Raw genomic sequence first — 25,196 nt, 5'->3', positions numbered from 1 at the left:
GAAGTCTGAGAAAATAACCCTGATGATGATGTTATCCAGGCTATCTCTGTTTGATATCACAAATTCATACCAAAAGCCTCCATTACAAACTGGGGGCAGGGAGTTTGAAAATCTTGGGAAAGATGCTATTGAGTTGGATTAAATGAAATGAAGGATCCAGCTTTTTGGAGCTTGATCCATATCAGGGACTGAGGCCCCATTTACACTTGGTATTAAAGGTATCCTCTGGAGTGTTTGACCACTGGTTGCACCATGTGGGTCCACGTTTTGGTTTGAATATTTTAATTTCAGTTTTCATTATTTGGTGTAATAAAATATCTAAAAAAAACAGAATTTAAGTCCATCAATCACAATATCCTAAAGTCCATGATGATGTCTTCAACTTATCACTTTAGACAAAGAAATGCAACAAATCCTCACATTTAAGTAGTCGAACAAGGTAATGTTTGGCATGTTTGCTTGAAAAATCACTTGATGATGATGATGATGAATCGATAATCAAAATAGTCAAGTCAATTTTGTTTAACTGTTGTACGGCACTTTGGAGGCGGATGTTTTATTGCCGTCCGGTAGTCGCTTTCGGTCCAAAATGGCAGAGGTGTAGCTTTGCTGCTGGGCCAACAATTGACTTTCTTTGTCTCTCGCAAGCCTCCTAACTTTGTGGAAGTGCTATACATGATCTATACATGAAGTACCCCTTTAACCAGCCTTCCTCTGAAGAGATACTCAGTGAATGTGCAACAGTATATCACTGGAAAGGAGCACGGCACAAAGTCAACTTTACTAGAATAAATAGATTTAGGAAAATATATTTTTGCACCTTCTGTGAAAAAGGGAAAACAATATGCTACCACCTTCTTTTATATAATGCAATGAATCAATATGTGTTGGAGCCCGCATTGCTTTTTTTTTTTATTGGTATTAGGAATGTCAGGCCTTTATTTTTTCAGCGTGTAGCCCGCCACACTGAACAGCTTACATTGTTATTCGATCCATACAGCATTGATGTTTTGTCTAAAGCCAGCCTTCCAGTGGATGGCCATGCCTAACTGCAGCGAGGGGGCTCAACTGGCTCCAGAGTCATGGATTACACAAATCGCTATGCTTTTCTCATATCTTTGCTTTTTACTGAAGTGGGATAACAGAGGATGGATAAAACAATGCATCAGTACAAGGGTTAGCGATTCTGCTCTCTCCACGGGCGGAGAATGGTGTTAACTCGCCTATGGTCAGATGCTCATCTCACACCAACAGGTAATACATGAACCATATATCTTAAAGCTCGGTGCTTTCTGGTGAAACATCCAACAAATTATAAAGTCCAATATAATGAGGGGTGGGCGATATTATTGACTTTCACTGTGTGAGGAACTGAGCTGGCAGGCATGAGGAGTAACAGGTGGATTTCCAAAATTGTTTTTACCCAAAATTAAGCAACCAATTAACAACATATTTAATAAAGTTCTGGACCCATAAAATAAGTCAACTAACAGAGCTGAACAAACTAAACTGAGCTAACGAAGACCAGATCTGACCTAACAAACTGAACACAAAGGTGAACATGTAGACTGGCCAGGGCTTTCAAAGTCAACGCAATAATAACACGTAAATGCAAATTTGTTTTACCGCCACTCATTTCTTTGACGCATATTTAGGTTGTAGCAGGTTGACTTTTAAAGCTAGAGTCATATGAAACTAGAAAACCTAAGGAATCCATTGGTACCAACCATGTTATACTAGCTTGGTGCAAAGGAGGATAAATAACGCTCCAAACTTGCGCTAAATTTTAGCGAGGAAAAACTGGTATGGCCATTTTCAAAGGGGTCCCTTGACCTCTGACCTCAAGATATGTGAATGAAAATGGGTTCTATGGGTACCCACAAGTCTCCCCTTTACAGATATGCCCACTTTATGATAATCACATGCAGTTTGGGGCAAGTCATAGTCAAGTCAGCACACTGACAGCTGTTGTTGCCTGTTGGCTTTGAGTTTGCCATGTTATGATTTTAGCATATTTTTTTATGCTAAACGCAGTACCTGTGAGGGTTTCTGGACAATATTTGTCATTGTTTTTTGTTGTTAACTGATTTCCAATAATAAATATATACATACATTTGCATAAAGCAGCATATTTGCCCACTCCCATGTTGACAAGCTAACAAAGACAAACACTACCAGCTAAACTACAAATAAACTAAAACAAGACAATAAGTCGATTAGTTTGAATATTTAGCAAATAACTAAAACAAAGCACCAACAAATTATTATACTCTAAAGTAATAAACCAAAATCTACTAGAACTAGAAATCCCAATCACCCCCCATGATGTGGCGGCACTTGGTACATTCTTATTGGCCACTTCCTGTATTTAAAGACTCTGCTTTAGGGGTCGCATCTTTTGCTCCAGTCTGACAAGCAGCAGCATCCAGCAGTGGAACCCTCAGCAAGGAGAACTATAATACATTATGTAATCAGTTTGACTATTATTTTTTGCCATATGGATTTCAGCCATATTACTCAGCTTGAGTGTAAAAAACGACATTCCTGTCTCGGAAAGTGTCTCAAAAGTGTTGAGTCTGTATTGGCTCTTCTAACCTCAGCAGGTGCTCTAGATATTACTAGGGAGTTTCTCTCTGCCCTGCTGGAAGCCAGACAAACAGTCCCCTTTTTGCTGTATTGCTCTATCTGTTGTTGAATTGCTGTGGTTTCATGGTTGCCCATGCGTATCGCTTAGCCTCCCCCGCCTGGTTTTGGGTTCTATTTTCATCATCCCATCATCATCTGTTAGGACATTTACTGACAAACATACAGCAGGAGCTGCAATGGGTTTGGTCGCTCAAAGCTGAACCAAGGAATCGCTCGGCAATGCAGCGTTTGATTGTAACTGACATACCATGTTTCCATATTTCAGCTTTTATTTTATATTCAAATAAGAATGAGTTTAGTTATCTGTGTTAGTATAATTTTATGGGGTTTTCTACAGTGTATTATAGAGGAAATTGGGCCGTAGCTACCACTGTACATAGTGTGGTCATGACCTCAGTATTTTTGCAACTTTTACATTAAAAATAAGACAACGAGTCACTTTTAAAGACATGTGACGAGTTTACTTTTCATCGGAAGTACCACATTGCCTGTAAAAACAGGTTTTATCAAGTCTGAGGGAGACTGCAAACAGAAAGATTAAAAACGGGGGTATACCATGCGGGTTGGGTCTGTCGAAAAGATGCTGCTGGTTATTAAGTTTTATGAGCTTGATCCATGGAAAGGAATATATATCTGGATACCTCAGCCTCTGATGCCTTTGGCTTTTTAGAATCTGTCCCTTGTGTCCCCCCTACTTTATGGAAATCACCTATGGGATCATCATTATGTTATTTTATCACATAGACATTCAACAATTGAGTAAAGATAGCTTAATATTGCTGTTTAACAAAACTTCAAACTACACCAAATACATAAAAAAATGATCTGTCATAAGGCATTTACTAGTTTCTGACTCTGAGAACGTTTTCTGTATCTCTGAACTATCTCTTTAACCAAATCACAAAGATGAAGGCTATTCTATGTGATCTTTTTTTGATAACTAATGTCATATTTTTTCTCTTCCATTCACTGAGCCTGAAATTGTGTGGAGCCCCCCTGGGGAGGTCCGCCTCTCACTTTGAAAACCTCCGTTCTTCTAGACTGTCATCCGGTAACTTAACTGATCATGAGACGAGATAAGTCGGAATCTGTGTGACTCAGCTCTGTTGAAAGATAAATCACAATGTACATTTACTTCACGGTGATTAATCAGAGCAGTATGTCGCATTATCCGGGAGATAAAAGGAAATGTTCTGACGTTAAAGAGGTTAAGAAAAAGTCACTGCACAAGCAGAGGAGTAAGCAAGCATCGCTGCCTGTCAAATCGAAAGCAGTTTTAAGTTTGATAATTACCCGAACGCACTTTTACCCAGAAACAGAGTCTGTTTAAAAGTAGTAACCACCAACAGTTATAAAAATAAATTCAACTTATATAGTGCTTTTAGAGAACTCAAAGACACTTAAAAAGTCTGAAAGTGTCAATTTATACTTGAATGTTCTGGCTAAAAGAAAAGAGGTAAATAGTTTATTTACAGTGAGCAAATTTGTAAAACAAAGCCTGAATTGCATTTGTTCATAATATTCCACTTTTTATGTAGTAGTTTATTGGCAAAACTGCCAGCGTCATTGAAGCTTGAGCTTCAATGACGCTTCGTACTTTGCAGCATGATAAAAGAACTACTAGTTGATCAGGCAGTGCTGACATACTTGTGCGACTTGGCAGGCATGCTAAATTGCCTTTCGGGAGCGCCAAGCAATCCCCCTGGAACACCATGCTTATGTAGTCAATGTGACTTGAGAAGCGGGGTCACTTTAACTCTCAGCCATTAAACTTTTTTCTTCTCAAACGGAACTACAGAGCACTTGTAGTTTTGTCTGATGGAAAATGGACAGGTAAATTGGCGGGGTAGGGTACTGGAAGATATTCAAGTGGAATGGTTTGGTAGTAGAGGGAAGTAATGACATGAAATCCTGCAGTTGCTCATTTAGAGTACAAGGAAAAAGACTCAGGAGCAGTATGGACTTGATGTCAGATGAAAAAGTGTTTCAGACACCGGGTTACCACATTATATTTGCAAGCAAGTTTGTGGAAAAAAAAGAAAAGACAGGACAACACAATGCATAAAGTATGAACAACATATGAAAGCTGATCAAACGAAGATGCGAGTGCAATGGGGATTAAGATCTTTTCCACCATCAACACACGTTCCTTCATCTCTTACACATGGACATTAAGCTGTTTTCCATATGCGTGGCTCCGCAGAAGAACAAATGGGCTAACCAATGAGACGTAACAGAAATCGTAATTGCTATTCGTCTCAGGATAGCAAATGGCTTTGGTGTTTGTTTGGTTCGCTGCACTGCGCGTGCCTCCTTTGCGATGGCTGACGTGCATGTTGAATTAAGTCAACGTCGAGGCGAGACGACTGCATTACAGGCGAGCGGCGGTCCCGTTTGAATGGCTGCTTCGTTAATCTCATTCTTTATGGAAGCAACGCTTGAATTCATGATACAGGTTGACGCAATGGTTCTTTGTTCATAGAAGAAGGGGACATATTATCCATTCGCCATTGGGAGGTGTTTGTTTGTGTCATTGGGAGTCTCCTTTATGGCTACATAATGTAGCAGAATTGTCATACTGAGAGACTGTGTTCATAGGGAAATGTGTTTTCATTTTGTCCTGGTGACTTAAAGGGCTGGTTCACCCAAATAATATATATATATATATATATATATATATATATATATATATATATATATATATATAAAAAAATTCAGAACTCTCCAGAAAAAGGGGTCACTGGTACTCTAGATTTGCTAGAAATATCAGAAAACATTCAGGTTGTATAAGCTAGTCTCCTCACACCTGATTCGACTGTTATCAGGCCGTAAATGGGCGTCATCAGTCGCTATAAGCACCATAGATGCGGGTCATTAGGGGCCTACTATGCCTACTATGTTGTAAAACTGAAAGTTAAACTTAAAAGCAACACCTTCTAACATGTGAAACTGAATGAAACGATTAGGCAATAGAACTGCAACTTATTTAGGTTTAGGCAACAAAACTACAACTTATTCAGGTTTAGGCAATAAAACTGCAACTTTTTTAGGTTTAGGCAATAAAACTGCAACTTCTTTAAGTTTAGGCAATACAATTACAACTTATTTAGGTTAAGGCAACACAACTTCTTTAGGTCTAGACAACAAAACTACAACTTATTTAGATTTAAGCAAAAAAACTTCAACTTCTTTAGGTCTAGACAACAAAACTACAACTTATTTAGGTTTAGGCAATACAACTGCAACTTCTTTAGGTTTAGGCAACACAACTTCTTTAGGTCTAGACAACAAAACTACAACTTATTTAGATTTAAGCAAAAAAACTTCAACTTCTTTAGGTCTAGACAACAAAACTACAACTTATTTAGGTTTAAGCAAAAAAACTCCAACTTCTTTAGGTTTAGGCAACACAAAAACAGTTAAGTTTAGAGAAAACACAATGTTTTGGTTTAAAATAACTACAAACACAACTACACATTGTTGGTTTCACACGGGATGCTAATTCTGGTCTTCTGAGTGAAAGTCTGTGTTTTGTGTCCCATCCGTCACCCCCAACATACACCCTTAATGGAGTGTCACACTGTCTATACTACAGCGCCTGACTTCCACTTCTGCTCCTGTCATGATTACTACGGTCGCTAGAGGTTGCTATCGTCTTCTTTATACCTTCTTTCAGTGATCTACCATGTGAATAGATGAAAAAACCTATTAGTGGTTGTAGTAGGCCCCTATTGACCCACATCTATGGGGCTTACAGCGACTGATAACGCCTATTTAATAGCCTGACAACAGTCTAATCGGCTGCACCTCAAGACAAGCATCTGTAATTCTACACATCAGTGGATGATGTATATTTGCAGTGGTAAGAAGCTACTTATTCCACTCAGTATCTTCAGCATATAAGGAGAAGCTATAGCTGCAGAGTTAGCAGTCCCAGCTTTATTTTGCCTGCTTCCACATACAGCGATGCATTACGCCTCGGCGCCTTTCATTTAAACAGCTTAGCAACCTGTCCAAACCATTTTTGAAACTTCCAATCTTGGCAACAATACAATCCCTCTGCTCCGCCTCGCTTTTAATGGGATTCATTTGTGTGATCACATTCGCAGAAACTATGCAGGATGTGTGACTTTTCCACGGGTGGAATATCTGATCACAGCCAAGTGGGGGTCAGTCTAGTTGAATCTTATCAAGCCGAGCACTCCATCCATGTATTTTACAGGAGCTGCCGGCAGAACCTCCTGTGATCTCGGCTCACCTTGAAGTGGACCGTCCCCCTTGTCCTCTGCGCTCCGTGTCCCATACATAATCATCCGACATGAAATTTTAAAAGAAGAACTTCTCAAGCTACCACAAATTACCATTTGCCGGCTGTCTCGGTTAATATGCGGAGTCCCGTGTTGGGTGGCTTGTTAGGGAAGGGACCGACTTTGATTGATTGCGCTGTTTCCTACTCTCATTCATGTAGAAAATTGGCAAGGCCGAACACCTTAAAATGAGCCCAGAAGCATTCCACGGGGATATGGGAATGTTTATGTGTGTCTGTGAATGACTTCTACAGCTTTTGTTCAACTCATACCTTTTTAGGCCTCTGCGATAGCCGTAGCCGGAGGCATTATGTTTTCGGGTTGTCCGACGGTCCGCCCGGTTCTTGTGAACGCGATATCTCAGGAACGCCCTGAGGGAATTTCTTCAGATTTGGCACAAATGTCAACTTGAACTCAAGGATGAACTAATTAGAATTTGGTGGTCAAAGGTCAAGGTTACTGTGACCTAACACAACATGTTTTTAGCCATAACTCAAGAACTGATATGCTAATTATGACTTTCACACAAATGTCTAATAGAACTGTGTATTGGCAAGAATCTGGTGATAATGATACATATACTGGGGTAACGATTCCATACATTTCAATGTATTGCAATACTTTAAGAAGGCGATACATTGCAATTTTAATTTAATTTTAGGACAACTGTAATAGTATAGAAACTCATCAGAAATACACCATTTTAGAATATGCAAAAACAACAAATGTATACTGCATATGATTATCATAAAGTGGGCATCTCTGTAAAGGGGAGACTCGTACCCATAGAACCAATTTCCATTCACATATCATGAGGTCAGAGGTCAAGGGACCCTTGTGAAAATTGCCATGCCAGTTTTTCCTCGCCAAAATTTAACATAAGTTTGGAGCGTTATTTAGCCTCCTTGGTTGGTACCAATGGATTCCTTAGGTTTTCTAGTTTCAGATAATGGCCCACTACAACATCCGGAAGATCAAATAGCGGTCGGTTATGTTAATGAAATATCGATATCGATAGTGTTTTGGAGAATCAATACAATATCGCACAATATGATATTGTGATACTTATATGTAACGATATTTTCTTACACCCTTAATGTCTAATAGGATAAAATGATGAAGTGATGACATTTCGGACAGACGTGGAAACTGCAAGTTGACCGGTTGAGGGAGGCATACAACCGCGAGGCGGTAATGCTAGTTGTTTTTTAACTTTTCCATTCCTTACACAGATTGCCAGGGGTGCTCAGATATTGACACAAAAGCTGCAGAACAACCCCGCTATGTCGGTACCAGACAAATATCACGAAGACTACCTGTTTATTATTTTAAAATCTCTCTTCAGGCTTCTTTTGTTTCACCCGCTGAAGTGTTTTATTAATGAACCTCAGGATGGTTGTAGCACCGACATCAAAGTTTCTCTATAATCCTGCTGTTTACTTGCCGCTTTCTGGGGAAATACCCTCAGAGTCATCACGCTGAACAAAATTTATTATAGAAGTTTTCCACCTCCGCTCGCAGTGTTGTGTTGTAGGTGGTGGTGGTAGGGAGGTCTTTGATAAGGATTCAACACGATTGGGATGCTGCTTATACAGTACATGCCTGTGTGGTTCACAGATTGGGAACTTGTTTGTGGATATGTGTGTTGGGGGGGGTTTAGCAGTAGTGAAGGGGTTCGTACCCTGAAGTTTGAATTTAGATTTGACCTCCGATCAAAATTCCAACTCGGTATCTTTCTAATGTTTTTCTTTCTCTCGGCCACTTCATCCCATCCACCTCCTACTCCGCCGCTCTCCTCCTCTACTAATCCCATTATACCAGCTTCGATTTTAATGCCCCCCCCACACCCCTCTTTACTATCTCCCCTTCCCTGCTCGCTCTAACCAGAAGCTATGACTGAGATAGGAGAGGTAAGAGAGGGCAGCTTCCCCTGACACCGCATGAGGATGTGAGCAGAATAGCTTCACCCCCTCTTAGCACCATCACCACACACACACACACACACACACACACACCTCTCTCTGCTGCTGTTAAATCCCAGTACAAGCACACAGCTCCACGGCCATATGGTCTCCCCCCCCGCTCCCCCGTTCTCCCTCTCCCACTGGGCAAACAGGCCTCGGAAAAAGCATTTCTCTCAGCCCGTTGTTTAGCCGCTGATCTCCCTTAAACAAATCTGTTTGCGAGTGTCATTACTTCTGAAAGCGTCTGTCGATATCATCACATTAAACTCTCAGCCGTTCGGGCATGCTAAAATTTAAAACAGACGCACACCCAATAGTCTCTCTGTCTCTTGTGTGTGTGTGTGCTGTCACTATGTGTTGTATACTGTTTTAATGAGACACAATGCCTGCATGCCTAAACAGGAAACAAGATGTTATATAAAAAAGCACTTGTCTTACCAAAACTAAATCACTAAGTGGGGCTGGATCAGAGAAGAGCATGCTATTAGGTCCAAGTCAGACACGTTATAGATTCACCTTATATGTCTGAATTACATTCTGGTTGGGTGTTGGCACTTATCCCCTAACAGGAAGCTACAGATTGAAATGTACGAGCGAAAACAGCAGTGAGTGAGCATTCCTGAGAAAGTCACACTCAACAATAATCGGGCCTTTTAGCCTCTCTTCTTCACTTCTTTGGTGTGACATTTTACAGGCCTCAGGTTGGCAAAAATAAGTGTTTGTTTATTCAAACTGTTAAAGCACAAAGCAGATGATAGTTTTTTTTTATCTTTCTTCTTTCTAAGACCAAAACGGAAAACAAAAATGACAACACGTCCTCATACCTATCATACCTAAACAACAGAATCGTTCGCCAATGACTCCCAAAATGACATATATGACCGTCGGAAAGTACGTAGTTAACGTTGTGAATTGAAACAATTCAGGCAACAAAACTGCTTGGTTAGGTTTGGGTTAAAATAAGTATGTTTATTGCGTAACTTACGTTGCGCACGTAAATTAAGTACGTTACTTAAGTTAATTTTTAGGGCTGTCAAAGTTAACGCGATAGTAACGTGTTAACGCAAATTCGTTTTAACGCCACTCATTTCTTGAATGCATTAATGCGACTTGCCGTTTGTTTGACCGTCCATTCACCCCAACTTTCCCCCTAAGCAGACTTTGTAATTCTTTATACTACACTACATCACATGACTTCCTCCTTTGCTCCTAAGTCATAATTACTACGGCCGCTAGAGGTCGCCGCCTAACAATCAATGTAAACACGGGTCGTGATAACCTGCTTGTACAGACGACCTATGCGGACGTTTTATTTTGGGGGGGGGGGACAGTGTGAAAAAAGAATCTATCCTACTAACAAGTGTCGTCTGTGTATCCAAAGCCTGATATAACCCTGTTATTCCTCTGTGCCATACAGCATACATCCTCAGTATGGAATCCAATTACCACGACAGGAAGGGAGGTTGGAAAGTACTGGCAGACAGATACGCCCACATCCCTTTTTCCCTTTTGGTCTCTTCATGAGAATAGCTGACAATATAGAATAATTTAGACCTTAACTTATAAGTTTGTATTGAAATGTTGGAGCCAAAACATAGTGAAATAATGGCCTAAGTATAGAGCTAATATACTGATTCTGTAAGGTCTGTTACTCGGCAATTAAAACTTTGCTGACATTAGTTACCATAAGCTACTGGTCATACCAGACCAGGCGAGGCTCTGCAGCAAACACCTCTGAGTGTAATGAATTGAGAAAACGTGCCTTTTATTGCTAATAACTTCAACTTTATATTTGTAAGAGGAAGAATGTCTTATTTTGTCTTTCAAATGTTACATAGTCGTGCTTTAATAAATTGATTTAATAAAGATAGATGCACATGCACATACACAAATTAAGAGTGCTAGCTTTATAGTAGTGTTTGTATGCCATCCACCAAACAGCTGTATTTTCATTCTGGCTTGGGTAACCCTATCATAGAGGGACGGGCAAATAAACCATGGCGTCCAAGTAGGGATGTTTATAATTAACCGTTTAACCATTAACTGACATTAAGAATTGTAAACAATTATTGCTTTTAATCGGTTGAACGGTTAAACAAATATAAAAAATTAAATCAAAAGCTGAGCAAAATTCAGAGGAGCGGCTTGTCACTTAAAGGAGAATAGCTGGTGCACCTTAACAGCCCACCTTAAGTGAGCCTGAGCACGAGATGTTGCTAACTCCGGGGTTAACCACCTTCACATTAATCACCGGGCGGCTGGCAAGCAAGACACAGGAGCTTGGCTCGGGTCTTGAGGAGTTGTAGCATTTATTCACCGACAAATAAACTGTACACACATTGCACTGCTACGTTCACAGCTATAATGCCACCAATAACCCCACACTCACCGCCGCCACACACACACGGTCTGTCGGACACTTTCTATCATTACTCTTAAACTCTCCCGGTCGGGTGTACTGGCGGCTCAGTTGTTTGTTTTGCACATACACTGCAGCTGGTGATAAATGATGGATTTAACCTGTTGGTGCATCAGTTTATCGTTGCAGCTGGGCGGCTTGTTAGGCACTAAAAATAGCACGGCTGCATACGACGCACTAATCTTGTCGGTTAACGGTTAATAACCAGTTAACGATAGTCGGCTATCGGTTAGAAAAAAAATTCAAAATTATTTCATGCATTACTTACATGTTTCTAGAGGTTGCATATCCGAAGCAGCTCATAAAATACCCCAGATATGTATGATATGAAGATTATATGCCCCAAATTGCTAAATAAAATAATAAACCTTGGTTTTGTGTCATCAAACTTTATTTCCCCTTTAATCAGGACATAATTGTGTCTACTTAGTGTGTTTCCATCTGTGACGCATAAAAAAAAAAAGTTTGTCAAAGAAAAAAAAAAGAAAAAAAGATGTCACATTATTGCAGTTTTCAAAGAAGCTATATTCATACGTCTTCAGCAAAGCTGCTTACTTTATGAAATGACTGTGTACCAAAGCTGAGCAGGCTGTGTTTTGAAGACAAGAAGAATGAAACAGGTGTCCACACATACATCAAGACTGTAAATCGTGACTGAGATTTGGCCACATTGTGAAGGGCGGCATAGAAAGGTTTTTCTTCGTATGTGTATTTGATGTTCTGTACAGTACAATACACATGTTGACATTTCTTAGAAAAATGTGAAGAGTGCTTGACGAGAATAAAAGAAAAGAGAACCAAAGAGGCTACCATTGCTCTTTATTCTGCTCTCCTCAGCTGTTCTGGAGTTCACTTTAATTTGCAGTTGTGTATTGTGAAGTTCGCTGTGAAAATCAATATCAAGACTTCAGTAGTTATTCAACATGTTTTCTCTTCAAAAGCCCCTTTAAACTCTTTTTTTTAAAGCTTTATTTGTTTTTATTTATTTATCTTTTTTGAAAGCAGCAGAACAGACTGCATGCTGATTACAGATGGAGCCAAATTAAAATTCACAGCATAGCGCATCATAGCCCCCGACCAGCATGTTGTCAAGACTCGGGGAAAGCTGGTTTCTATGCTGGGTTGAGCAATGACTCAGCATAAGATAAAACACCTCGAGCCATATAAATCGCTGCATGAGTCTGGCCTGCAGAGAATCAGAACATGCTGAAATATGTTATAAAAGTGAAATCAAACTGTTGAAAAAGTAACTCCTAAAGCCTACTCATCAGAGGGTCAAAAACACACCATTACATGCTACACAGTAATTCTATGCAGGGTTTGAATATCCACTTCATACTGAAAAAGATTAAAAGAATTAAAGGAATAGTTATGGGAAATCTGCTTATTTGATTATTTCATGTTTAACCTGTCCTAATGGGAGATACAGGTAGGTAGCTAACAGCTGGCAATGCAGAAGTGCCTTAAACTTGCATTCTCTCTAACAGCCAGCAGGGGGCGACTCCTCTGATTGCAAAAAGAAGTCTGATTGTATGGAAGTCTATGAGAAAATGAGGCTACTTCTCACTTGATTTATTACCTCAGTAAACATTGTAAACATGAGTTTATGGTCTCAATTGCTAGTTTCAAGTCTTCTTCAATACAGCATGATGTTCATTTAGTAAATTATGGTTCCATTAAGAGTCAAATAGACCATAAAGCAGGGGATGCTTTAGGGCGGGGTTACCTTGTGATTGACAGGTCGCGTCTGGGGGTTGTCTTTGTTTTCGTCTTACAACTTTATCCCTTTCACAGTGTGTTTTCAGTTCATGAAAGTTAATGTTAACATTTTGGTCTTATTCAGTTGTACTTAGCTCCACCCTCTCGTGTCACTTCTGGTTGCAAAAAAACAAGATGGCCACGGCCAAAATGCTAAACTCAAGGCTTCAAAACAGGTGTGGGGTGTGGGTGTTCAAATTCAAAATGCAGGATTTTCATGTGGACTCTTCCTCATGAATTCTGTGGACGTGTGTGAGACATTGACAGTGGGTTAACTGAACTGATCAGGGCTTAGACATTCGATTGCGTTTACCATAGCTGATGATAGCAACTGGCGGTTAAGAGACAAAAGCGGACACACAACAAACAACAATAAATCTTTTTGAATATGGCGTGGCAAAGGACACAGCTTCAGTTTACCTGCTCAACAGTCTCCCCTTTAATATTCAGTTTATTTAGGTACGTTATCATCTTCTGAATAATCTCATATCCCGTTCGGAAGATTCTCAAATATAAAAGCCAAGATATTACAATATGTGCCATATTGTGGCCTACCTTTTTGAATGATGGTTTTCATGATCTATTCAAGCTTGGTTTCCATGGTGATATTGAGATTACTCTCCCCATGCCACACATATAAACATAAAAATGCAGGAGAGGGATATATGACATTCATATTGACAGTGTATCGCAAATAAAGCCTTGGCCACATCTCAGCTCCTGTGAAATTCCATGCCGAGAGTGTTTGCTTTAACAGCCTAATGGACATTTTGGTATGACTTACATATGGTGTAAAATCGATAAAAGCATTCCCCAAGGACACAAAACATATTCAGAACATCATGTATCCACTAAAGATATAGAACATAAATGTTTTATTATGTGAAAGTTGTCTCCTAACCCTCTCTCAAGTCTAAAACGCCGTGTTTACTGTGTGAAATGGATATTTCACAGCCCCCTTCAGAAATCAGCCTCACTTTGGTGTGGTTGGAGGACAGGCTTGAAGGACGACCTCCATGTGTTCACATTGGAATAATGATCTGGAAATTAGCACCCTGTCTCCCCCTTGTACACCCTCTCAGCCGCCGCGCTCTCAGCTCAAGAATGTCGTGTTCTCTTTAATAGTCGTTTATTACAGCTAAGTTTGGGGAATTCAGAATCAACAGCTCCAAAGTAATTTCTGCTTATCGCCATTCCCTCCGGTGACCGCGCAATGTGACGATTGTTATCGTCGTCTCGGCGGAACAGAGTTTAGAGAGAGAGAGAGAATACACTTGTGGCTTTACAACCTCTGTGAGAGCAAACTCAGACACAGACTGCATTCTGGGGTGAGATTTGGGATGTGGAGGTTTCTCGTTAAAAGTTGTGGGTGTTTTTGTAATCGTACATCTTGTTGATGCATCAGTTTATTTGTATTTAGTTGAGAAATTCTCAATACTAAAAGAAAAGTCCCGATAAAAACAGATGACCGTGAGGCCTCAGGGTTATCCAGAGTAGCAACGGCACTTATTCTGGAAAGAGACATTGCAGTTGATTTGAGTTGAAGGCCTTGAAGGAGGTTATGTTTTCACCGGCGTTGGTTTGTTTGTTTGTCTGTTAACAGCATTACTCAAAAAGTTTGCAATGGATTTGAATGACATTTTTTGGAGTGGTGGAGTGTGGCACAATGCATAATCCATTTGATTTTGGTGGCGATCCGGATCATGATCCGGATTGATGAATTGTTTTAAGAATTCCGATCAACCTGAGCATTAATATCACATGGTATAACACATGCGCAGTGTAGCTGATGACACGTTGATGACGCATGACCAGGCCTTCTTCCCTCTTCGAGCAGAGAGATACGTGTGTGGATGTGTGTGCGGGAGCTGCTGGCCGTCCGCGGTGAGAAAGAAAAAAGCGGTAGAGACAACGTAGTGTAACGTTATACAGACATAACAAGGCTGCTGAATGATACGTTACACGGAAACACACCGTGTTAATAAAAAGCCGACCACCTCACGGTACCGCCAGCTGTGAGCTGTTTTTAAAGTCACACACCTTGGCGGAGGTCTGCGCTCTCCGAGTGCCATTCTAGTTGATTTAAGTGATTATTAGAGAGAGCTCTCCAGACCTATGACAGTTAAAACATGATTTATGAGGGTTTACAAAGTCAGTATGGGCACTGTGTATGAATTGAATTTTTTTTTTCTTGAATATTTTATCGATCGACAGCCCTAATTCATTCATATATTTTATAGAAGCTTTATTTATGCTACAGAATTAATTGTTATGCAATGTTAAAACCACAGTTGGGTCACATTCTGATAGCAATTACGGTAGTGGATACTATTCTTATCTAAGAATGTGGATAGTAAACCCTAGGAACAGACTTCACATTATCAGAGAGACCAATTAAAAAACTCCTCGATGAGAGATTGCACTGGAGTTGCAGCAGCTAGCGGAGCAGCGGCGAGCCCAGAGGTGATGTCAGGACTTCGGCCTCAACTCTCCTCACCTCGACTGCGTCAGCAGAAAACTTAGAGACCGAAATCTAATAACCTGGACGAACAGAATCCAAACTATCTGCATTAATAGATACCACTAGAAGTTAATCATCAATTTATTTATTTATTTATTTTTTTAATGGATGAGCTGACCGGTTGATATATCACTGTAGTAACAGCAGGCACAAAAAAGAGCCTGGTGACATTGTTAGCACCAAGCTGCAGCCTGGAAGTCCCAGAGGGCCTGTACGAATCTGTTGCAGCTCCAGTTTAACACGAAGCCCCCTCATCTTGTAGCAGCAGCGCTCTCCAATAAGATGAATGATTTCATCCCGCCACTGACACTTCACTGTGATGTTATTGCCTGGAACAGTACAGAACCTCCCCGCTGGGTGCTAAAATCTGACAGCGTTATATTGCGGGATTTTCACCAAAAAAAAAAGCAACAATGTGCCCGGCATGTCCCTATAACTGCACCAGACAGACTACTTTACTGCCGTTTGTTTATTTCTACATTAATCTTGCCACAGAAAGTATCAAATTCTTCATTTATTTTTTATTCTTAAACCCCCTGTGAGGATTTTCTAATTATATCGCTTGGATAAGCAGAGGTCTTTTCATAACGTGGGACTCATCTCATTTGAATGCAATCTATATACATGTAAGCAAACCTGCGTCAGCCACAAAACAGACTCTGAATTCTCGGTAATCTATCAAATTCTGGCAGTCCGAATGCTCTGTCAATCAATTAGGGAATTGGAAAAAAAAAATGCTTTGTCCTGGGATCCTCTGTGGCGGTACTGCCCATTCGTTTGTGCTTGGATTAAAGATCAGGCTTAAGATGCAATGTCCATTTAATTCTGAGCAGAATTGAAACTCCTTTAAACTAAATGGTTCAGCGATCTGCATTCAGAGGAGGTACGCTAATAATGCGGCCTAATCAGATCACTTTGATCCATTTTAATGCCGGTGGGTGGCCGCTCTCTCCTTTCAATCTCTCCCTTTCCACCACTCCCTTTATCGCTTCTGCATTTCTCTGTCTTCCTCACCACCTCTTACTCTCTCCATCTTTCTTCCTTCCTCCCCTGCTATACCTCTCTGTCTGCCGGGTGGTACTGCACACGGTCCCGTGCAGCAAGACGGCGGTCTCATTAATCCCGCTCTCATGGCAAACTAGTCCCCAGGGGGAGAGAGAGAGAGAGAGAGACCACTTTTTAAAAAGTGCCCTGTCACACTCTGGCACATCATTTGCATTTAGGTTAAAACCAGTCGAGACTCTTAAATCGTATCTCGTGGGCAGAAGGGGAACTCCCTCTCCACTGCGGCATGAAGGCATCCGTTATTGTCGGGCCAATCTTATTATACTCTCAAAATTACAAACACACACACACGCTCTGCTGTGTCACAGGAAACACATTAAGTGTTTTTGTTTGTAAGCAGGTTGTAATTTATATAAGGGTTATGGCTATTATCCAGCATGCAAGTGTTTCCTTTGCTAGTAATCAGCGTAATGGGATGTCTGACAAAGGAGGTGGTGTACAGTCACACGGCGGGGAAGTGAAGCGCTAGCCGGGACTGCATTGTAATCTTATGTATGCACAATGTGTGCACAAAATATTAATGGTGCCTGCTCTTACCATGAATAGTTTAAGCCAGGTAAGTGCTTACATACATGGTGTTGGCCATTTAAATATGAAACATTGGATAGCGAGCTACTTTAAGAAAGTGGGATATTAAAAAATAAAGATATTTATCAGGATAACGAGGCTAAAAGTCGACCGCTACACGAGGTCATGCTATACATCAGACCGGCAATACGTCATCCAGAGTAAGCTTGCATGACCACGCCCGCTTTTGGGAGAAAACAATCCCTCATAGACGGAAACAGAAGAAGTTGAAACATGTCTCCAAACTTCTACTTTTAACAAACCTGTAATAGTAATAACGCTATGCTGAAGAGTTGCTGTGTACTTGATTGCACCAACAATAAATCCCAAAAATCTCAGATTTGTTACCCTGCCATGTGCTAAAAAAGATATAATAGAGGGGCTTCATCGCTCCAAGCTATAGACCAGACCAGCATGGTTTCATGGTTCCAAGCTATAGACCAGACCAGCATGGCTTCATGGTTCCAAGCTATAGACCAGACCAGCATGGCGTCATCTCCGGGGGGAAAGAAACTTGCCGTCACAGGAGAGAAAATAACAAAAAGCTGTTGTGTAACGGGTTAACCGAGGCTTTCACACTGAGATTTGAGGCACATACGATACGTGAATATCCACTGTCAGTGTGCTAAATCGATAAATGATATGTTGAAAGTGTTAGCATGCTAACATATGTTACTTAGTGGTAATGAGTGCTAAACACTACAGTGCCATCTGAGGCTGACAGAGCATCATTGGTTTTACAGGTATTTGCTTATAAACCAAAGTAAAGGTTTGTCTACTTGTATGACCTCTTCCTGACAGATGAATTAGATCCATCTCAACATTTTGATATCTCGCCATGAAGAAAAAGACTTGACTCTACATGGTCAGATCTTTTCCAAATTTAACACATTTGATGAGAGTCCCAGTCTGAAGACATCAACAGGCCTATTTTTAATCATACTCATAGCGCCGCCTAGTGCAACAGGCAACTGTGTTTTAACAAACTCCTTAAAAAGTAAATGTTAGACCCTCCCTTCCTTTTCTACGCCCATGTCTTTCTAACAGCTTGCTCCCAGTGTGTAACAACACTCTGATCCTTAATGATATGTGTCATTATGCTAAGGCATGAATTACAGACGCCAGATGAAGCGAACCAAACAGAAGAATTTAAAAGCCCCGGATCAGTAGAGACCTACATTGTGCAGGTGCAAAGGTGGTGTAACTCGATACATGTCCCTGAAGTTTTGCACACTGTGTAGTAAAAGCCTGTGATCAGCAGTAAAATCTTGCTTGCAACTACATCTCAGGCAGTAATCAGTGTAATGTTATGGTGTAGCATGGGGTTAGCGTGTGTTTATATATAGATCTCTACACAAGGCCTTGCAGAGATAAGTAGGTTTTGTGTCGTGGAAGCTTGATGTGTTGAGCGTTTGATGCTTTACCTCGACGCCGCTCCGTCGCCTTCCCCTGGCTTTCCAGTCCTTGTTGTTCCCGTCCTAATTCTCATCTCCCATGCTAACACAAGTGCCTTAACTTGCTGCTTGAGTCACTCAGTTCTGAGCTTTTTTTTCTTTTGATCAGGCATAATCCTCATTATTATTTACAAGCCGTGATTCCTCCCCGCAACCATCGCTGCGCCGCAGCGCGAATGAACCAGCACATCGTATGGACTTTGATCAATTATGGACTATTCGCTAATGGACTGTGTCCCTTCAGAGCAAACCCCCCCCACCACCATCCCTTTTCTCCTCTGCATTGTGCTTGCACCGCTTCTCTGTTCAGCTCGTTGTGACATCTGTGTGTTAAAATGAGCTTTAAATAATTTGATAGCTTGTATACCAGCAGAGCTGGCACAATATATCGGGTAATAGATTTGTGCTCAGCGCTGGGTCATGCTAGCAATTAGTGTAATAGTCTGTTTCATGGCTGAGAGTCCAAAGTAACCCATAAACAGGATAAGGGTGAGTGCTGTGTACCGGCCTGCAGATCTTTGGCATTAAACAGGACCTGATCTGATCTGCAAATTTCCTAATTAGAAATGTGAAAGAGAATGAGGGCCTCATCTACCAACAGCGGGAACTATAAACCAGTAATAAAATAATGCATTGAATAGCCATTACTTTGTAGGTGAGAGAATGAAGCACATAGAGCATTTTGAGTTAATATAACATCTGTTTTCAGCTGTCTTACAATGCGTTTTTCAGATACTCATTGGGGTGTTTAAAGGTCCAGTGTTTAGGATCTGACGGTATCTAGTGGTAAGGTGAGGAGATTGCAACCAACTGAAGCCTTTCACGTGCGCCAAGCACGTTGGAGAGATACGGTGGCCGACGCGAAAACGCGAATGGCCCTCTCTAGAGCCATTTGGAGCAGAGGCTAACTGTGAGTGACTGAGTGAAATGGGACGATTATTCGAATAATAATCAACTAATTTCCAGTGATTTTCGAAGAGTGTTTTTGCTTGGAGTGCATCCTTTGATCTGAAATGACCAAATCATTCCTTACTGGGTGAGGACCACTGTAAGACTAGTTAAACCAAAAAATCTGGCCAAGAACACATATTGCGTTCCAGCAGCAGCCTACTGGAGCAGCTTGTTTGTAGAGTTGGAGGTGGGCTTCAGTCTGGAGTTCCCGGTTGCACTTTCTGTGATCCCTGTTTGGATTTATGTCTTCCCGTCGGCGCTCTTATATCTCATGACTTATGAGCCTGATGCATCTTTGCTACTCTTCACACTTACATAACAGAGAATCACCCATAAAGCTCTGTCATGCATTCATAACGTTTCCCCGTATCCGCGCTGTGTGTGTTTTGGCGTACATCACTAATATTTCAAACAGCGAGGAGTGTCTGAGGAACTGAGGTGTGACACAAGGCACAACGTCTCTTATGCTCCGCTGCTTCCATGAAATCACTGTTTACTCATCTTTATCTTTTGAGTTTCCTGGGATTTTTGTTTCTTCCCAACATGGATAAAAGCTGACAGAGTGGTTTAAGGTATAGAAAGGGGTGCTGGCTGGCACTGGCTATAAATGTAATTGACCACCATTTAATCATACACCCTAAGATTCCTATTGCAGTACAAAAGAGTGAGAACTTTTGAGCTAAACGCTATCAGCATGTTACATTTTTATAATTAGCAGGTACGATGGCAACCATTTATGTTTAGTGTGTTAGCATGCTAATACTTGCTAATGAACACACAACAATATACCGGTGACCCTCTAGCATGACCTCATGGGGATGCTTAGTTGAAAAGACAGAGGATCACCAAAGGCAGTACGATACATCGTCTGGGAACCATGAACGTCTCTATCAAATGTGCGCCAATTCATCCAGTAGATGTTGACGCATTTAACTGGAAAAGTGAAGATCTTTGATCTGGTGGTGGTGCTATTTACAACGTCAGGGGATTGATAAAGTCAATCAGCCTTGGGCGGTATTACTAGGGGTGTAAAAAGAAGTATCGATACACATGAGTATCGCGATATTATGTTTTGCAATACTGTGTCAAGTCTCCAAAATGCTGTATTGATTTTTAATTAACCTATTAAAAATCCGACAGCCTGCTGGCAGCCCGCCACCATTCTGTCTTTCGGAGGGTGTAGCGGGCTCAGTTTTAAAGGCATCATATGAAACTAGAAAACCTAGGAATCCATTGGTACCATGTCATAGTTGGATGTAATAAAGTGTTAAAATTAACAAAAAGTCAGTAACAAAAGTTGAATCTTATTCATTGAAATGAAACCAACACTATGACATGTGTGTCGTTTGCTGAAATTCCACTAGATCTTCTTCATGATTTGGCAATCGCTGTGAGGATATGTGTGCTGCGACAGCCAACGGCCTCTCATTTAGCCCCCTTTTGTTCTGTCTGTTGTCTCTGGCAGAGATCTCTGGCAATTCAGAGGACATCCCTCTGGTGCGCTGGAGGCAGCAGTGGCTGGAGAACGGCACTCTGCTCTTCCACATCCACCACCAGGACGGCAGCGTGAACCCCCCGGAGCCGACCACGGACCCCGACAACGATTCTGCGAAGGAGGAGCTCCGCATCCTGCACATCTCAGTCATGGTAAAAAAAACTCTCTGCTCTGGGGGGCTGGAGTGTTCACAAAGCAGCTAAAAATGGAAACTGTTTTGAAGTCTAATATTACTATATCTTTTCTTTTGACATGCAGTCAAAAAGAACTTTTTAATTGGCCGAAATCTTTCATTTGCAAAATTAAAATGATAAAGGGAAGAAATAGCTTTTTTCTCTCTTGCTGTTTCATTAAGATGGGCATGGACTTAAAGTTATTTTAGTGTCCCTGAAGCTGAAACATCGTCAGAGATATCATCTTTGAGATAAGAAAACATGTCCATTCCACTTGTTTTTGTTTCCCTGCGTGTTCCAAACAAGCTGACTGCTGACTTTTTTCCAGAGTTATGGTTTTAGAGAGCAGAAAATGTCTGTTATGGGTGAAAAAAACATCGATTCATCGATGTTTTTACGATTTTTTTATGCCAGAATCGATATATTTGCTTTATTTGAGTCTATGCGGAGGTAGAAGGAAGTTACCGCTTTTATTGATGTAGTCTGAGTAACGTGACGTCATATCCGTTCCTTATCCGTCAAAAAACAAAAAAAAACGCAGCCGGCTGAAATGAGAAATTACAAAACGGCAGAGGGTCAGCGTGGATACGACCTGCAACCTCACATTTTAAATCCAAAGTGGTAAACACTACACATACAGTAAAGTATGGAAACACTTTGGGTTTCCCACATTGCTGCCATGAAAAGCAGAGCTAGACATCACAGCTGAAGCTGCATGCTAACTCTGTCATGGAGAGGAAACGTTATCGTGTTGAGGTAACGTGCAGTCAAGCCAGCCATCACTCTCATCTCCGTGATCAAACCGGCCAACGTTACAATTGTAGAGCACCCAGATACTGACATTTATGTTAAATGCATTCAAACGGACCCGATGGAGCTGACCATGGATGTATAAAGAGAACGGAGCTGACGGGAGAGCTAGAGACGGACTTGGCAAAGTTAGAGGAAGTAGACATGTGTGACTTTGTCTGGTTTTCAAAATAAGGTGTTAACAAAGGGAACAGTATATACAAAAAAATATATATATATGGAAATAAGATTGATTGGATTATATTCACCAGAAGTATAAAACATTACATGTCCCTTATAAATTAAAAAAAGAAAATACCACTGATTTGTGAGTGAAATCTTTTCTTTTTGGGTTGCTGGAAAAAAATAAAATAATAATACCTGACAATGACTGATATTTTTGACTTTAGGACATCTCTGACTACATACATGCTGAAAATCAAACATTTTAACTGTGTTAATTTAGATATTTTCCCAAGTAAAAGTCTATAGAAATGTAGGATTCAACTTTTTTCCCATGGTCTAGTATTAAAAAAGTAAACAAAAATTACAATAAATCGTTATATTGAATCGCAATACAAAAGAATCACAATACATATCGAATCGGCACACAAGTATCGTGATAGTATCGAATCAGGAGATAGGCATATAGTCCCAGCCCTATAATGTCTGTGATGGTACAATGGCTGTAAATATGTTTAATTTACAAAGTGTCTCTGTGTCTTTCCATTTGTCCCGCTGGTCTAAAAACTCCTCATTGTCCAAATGTACATGATATCTCAGTCAAAACTTAAAAAAAAAGAAAGCTCTGCCACTGTCACTCCACTGGCAGATTTGTTAGAACGAACACATGTCGTGCGCTCTCGCCTGCTTGCCACAGGGCACGGACATGTTGGACACAGACTATGGGTGTGTCACAACTGTGAAGCCAGTGTATTGAAGAAGTGGGCTTCCTTTTAAAGCATAAAAAAATTGATGTATTCTTTTCCCCCTTTTTATTTTTTTGTCACAGACACATTGTACAGACTATAGGCAGCGGAAAAAATCTGTTTTTCTGTGTGGAACATACATTTATAAAGTTCCACTGAATGTAGATTTTTGCATGCCCGCACTGTATCAAACCTTATCTGCTATGTCGGCAGAGTAGGAAATGAATCCTTAGATCTCGCAGCTTTCTCCTCTTGCCTGAGGAAATGTATATTTATTAGATCTTAGATATGCCACACCCACTCCCAGTGCCCTTTTCCAGCCCAAAGACATTACAACCGTGCTTTGATGGATGATATGTATTTTCAGTCATTGAAAGCATATTATAGCTGCATACACAAATGATTAGTCAGCTCGGGGAGACTTTTGCCAGCAGCTACATCTGCTGAGCGGAGGCAGGGAGGCGCGCTTCGACACCCGCTGAATGTCACCGACCTTGAGACCTTGAAAAGAGCGCCTGTCCTTGACGATCCCCTCCGCATGTTACGCATGTTATTAGCGAACATCAAGCCGATCTACTTGAGTGGTGACAACATTTTCATGTGGAAATGAGACGGCTGGTGCCGAGGTTCTGCTCCTTACCTCTTTGATTTTCCTCTAATCTCACATTTTTTACTCCCCGCTCTATCTGCGTTTCACATCCCATCAACCTCAGGTCCGTGCCTTTGTGCTCCCTGCTCTGTTAATTCCTCATCCTGAAAGAGCTGCGGCGGGGGGTAGCGCTGCCACACGGGTGTTTTTCCGTGAAAAGGTGTGGGCAGAGAAGGATTAGCATGCAGATATGAGCAGACCGTGACAACAGATGGAAGCGGTGTTGCCGCTGCGCTGCCCGGGCCCCGCTGCAGCTTGCCACCCTGCTGGAGGCCCCGACCTATAAATCCAAAGCCGTGTCACTTGCTTGGCTCCTTGCGGATACAAAAAGGGTCCTGCGACGGCTGCTTTACGGGCTTTTTTTAGCTCAGGCGCACACCTGTCACTGGACCTCTTTCCATTGTGTGTCCTGGGAGACTGCAGAACAGCAGCAGTCAGCGTAGGTAGCAGTCTGGGAGACGTGTTCGGGGGGAAGAAAGCAGTGGGATACAGCTGTGAATGTCTCAATTGCTCGAGGTCTCAGCAACATCTTACGAAACCTCTCTGGTATATGCTTATGTAACAAGCAGCAGGAAGGAAACAGGAGGAAACTATGGGGGATTCCACTTTAGTTCAGTTTGTTAGTAAGACATATTAATATTTTGAGAGGCAGTGATCGATCGGCAGCCGTTCGAAACCGGACAGTTTTCAGCTGATTGGCCATGACCGATGACCGGCAGATCAGTCTCAGATTTCTGACTCGTCTGCCGACAGCACGGAGCTGAACATTTGTGTTAATCAAAGGATGTATTGAAATTAAAAAGGGCTGTCAATCGATCAGAATATTTGATCGCAAGTGAATCACTCATTTTGTATCTGTTCAAAATGTACCTTAAAGGGAGATTTGTCAAGTATTTAATACTCTTATCAACATGGGAGTGGACAAATATGCTGCTTTATGCAAATATATGGCTATATTTGCTATTGAAAATCAATTAACAACACAAAACAATGACAAATATTGTCCAGAAACCCTCACAGGTACTGCATTTAGCATAAAAATATGCTCAAATCATAACATGGCAAACTGCAGCCCAACAGTCAACAACAGCTGTCAGTGTGTCAGTGTGCTGACTTGACTATGACTTGCCCCAAACTGCATGTGATTATCATAAAATGGGTATGTCTGTAAAGGGGAGACTCGTGCGTACCCATAGAACCCATTTTTATTCACATATCTGGAGGTCAGAGGTCAAGGGACCTTTTTGAAAATGGCCATGGCAGTTTTTCCTCACCAAAATGTAGCGCAAGTTTGGAGCCTTATTTATCCTCCTTAATGACAAGCTTGTATGACATGGTTGATACCAATGGATTCATTAGCTTTTTTTAGTTTCATATGATGATGCCCTTCTAGGTTCACCCTAGCTTTAAAACTGAGCCTCCGAAAGATTGATTGCGTTAAAACAAATTTGTGTTAATGCATTAGTATCATGTTAACTTTGACAGCCCTACAAATAAATGCCAAACGTC

At 41.1% G+C, this 25,196-nt stretch overlaps 1 protein-coding gene across 1 annotated transcript in view; it reads left to right on the top strand.

The window, feature by feature from the left end:
* The window catches only part of astn1 (astrotactin 1), a 419,969-nt gene that overhangs the window by 52,230 nt on the left and 342,543 nt on the right, over positions 1–25,196 (top strand). Inside the window, exon 3 of the mRNA XM_037788021.1 lies at positions 21,118–21,299. Within this exon, the coding sequence (XP_037643949.1) occupies positions 21,118–21,299 (182 nt within the window). The remainder of the gene's footprint in view (positions 1–21,117; positions 21,300–25,196) is intronic.

The sequence above is a fragment of the Sebastes umbrosus genome, chromosome 12 (assembly GCF_015220745.1).
Source record: "Sebastes umbrosus isolate fSebUmb1 chromosome 12, fSebUmb1.pri, whole genome shotgun sequence".
NCBI lineage: Eukaryota > Metazoa > Chordata > Actinopteri > Perciformes > Sebastidae > Sebastes > Sebastes umbrosus.
The sequence above is the reverse complement of the archived record's forward strand: the minus strand, read 5'-3'. Positions and strand labels throughout refer to the sequence as shown.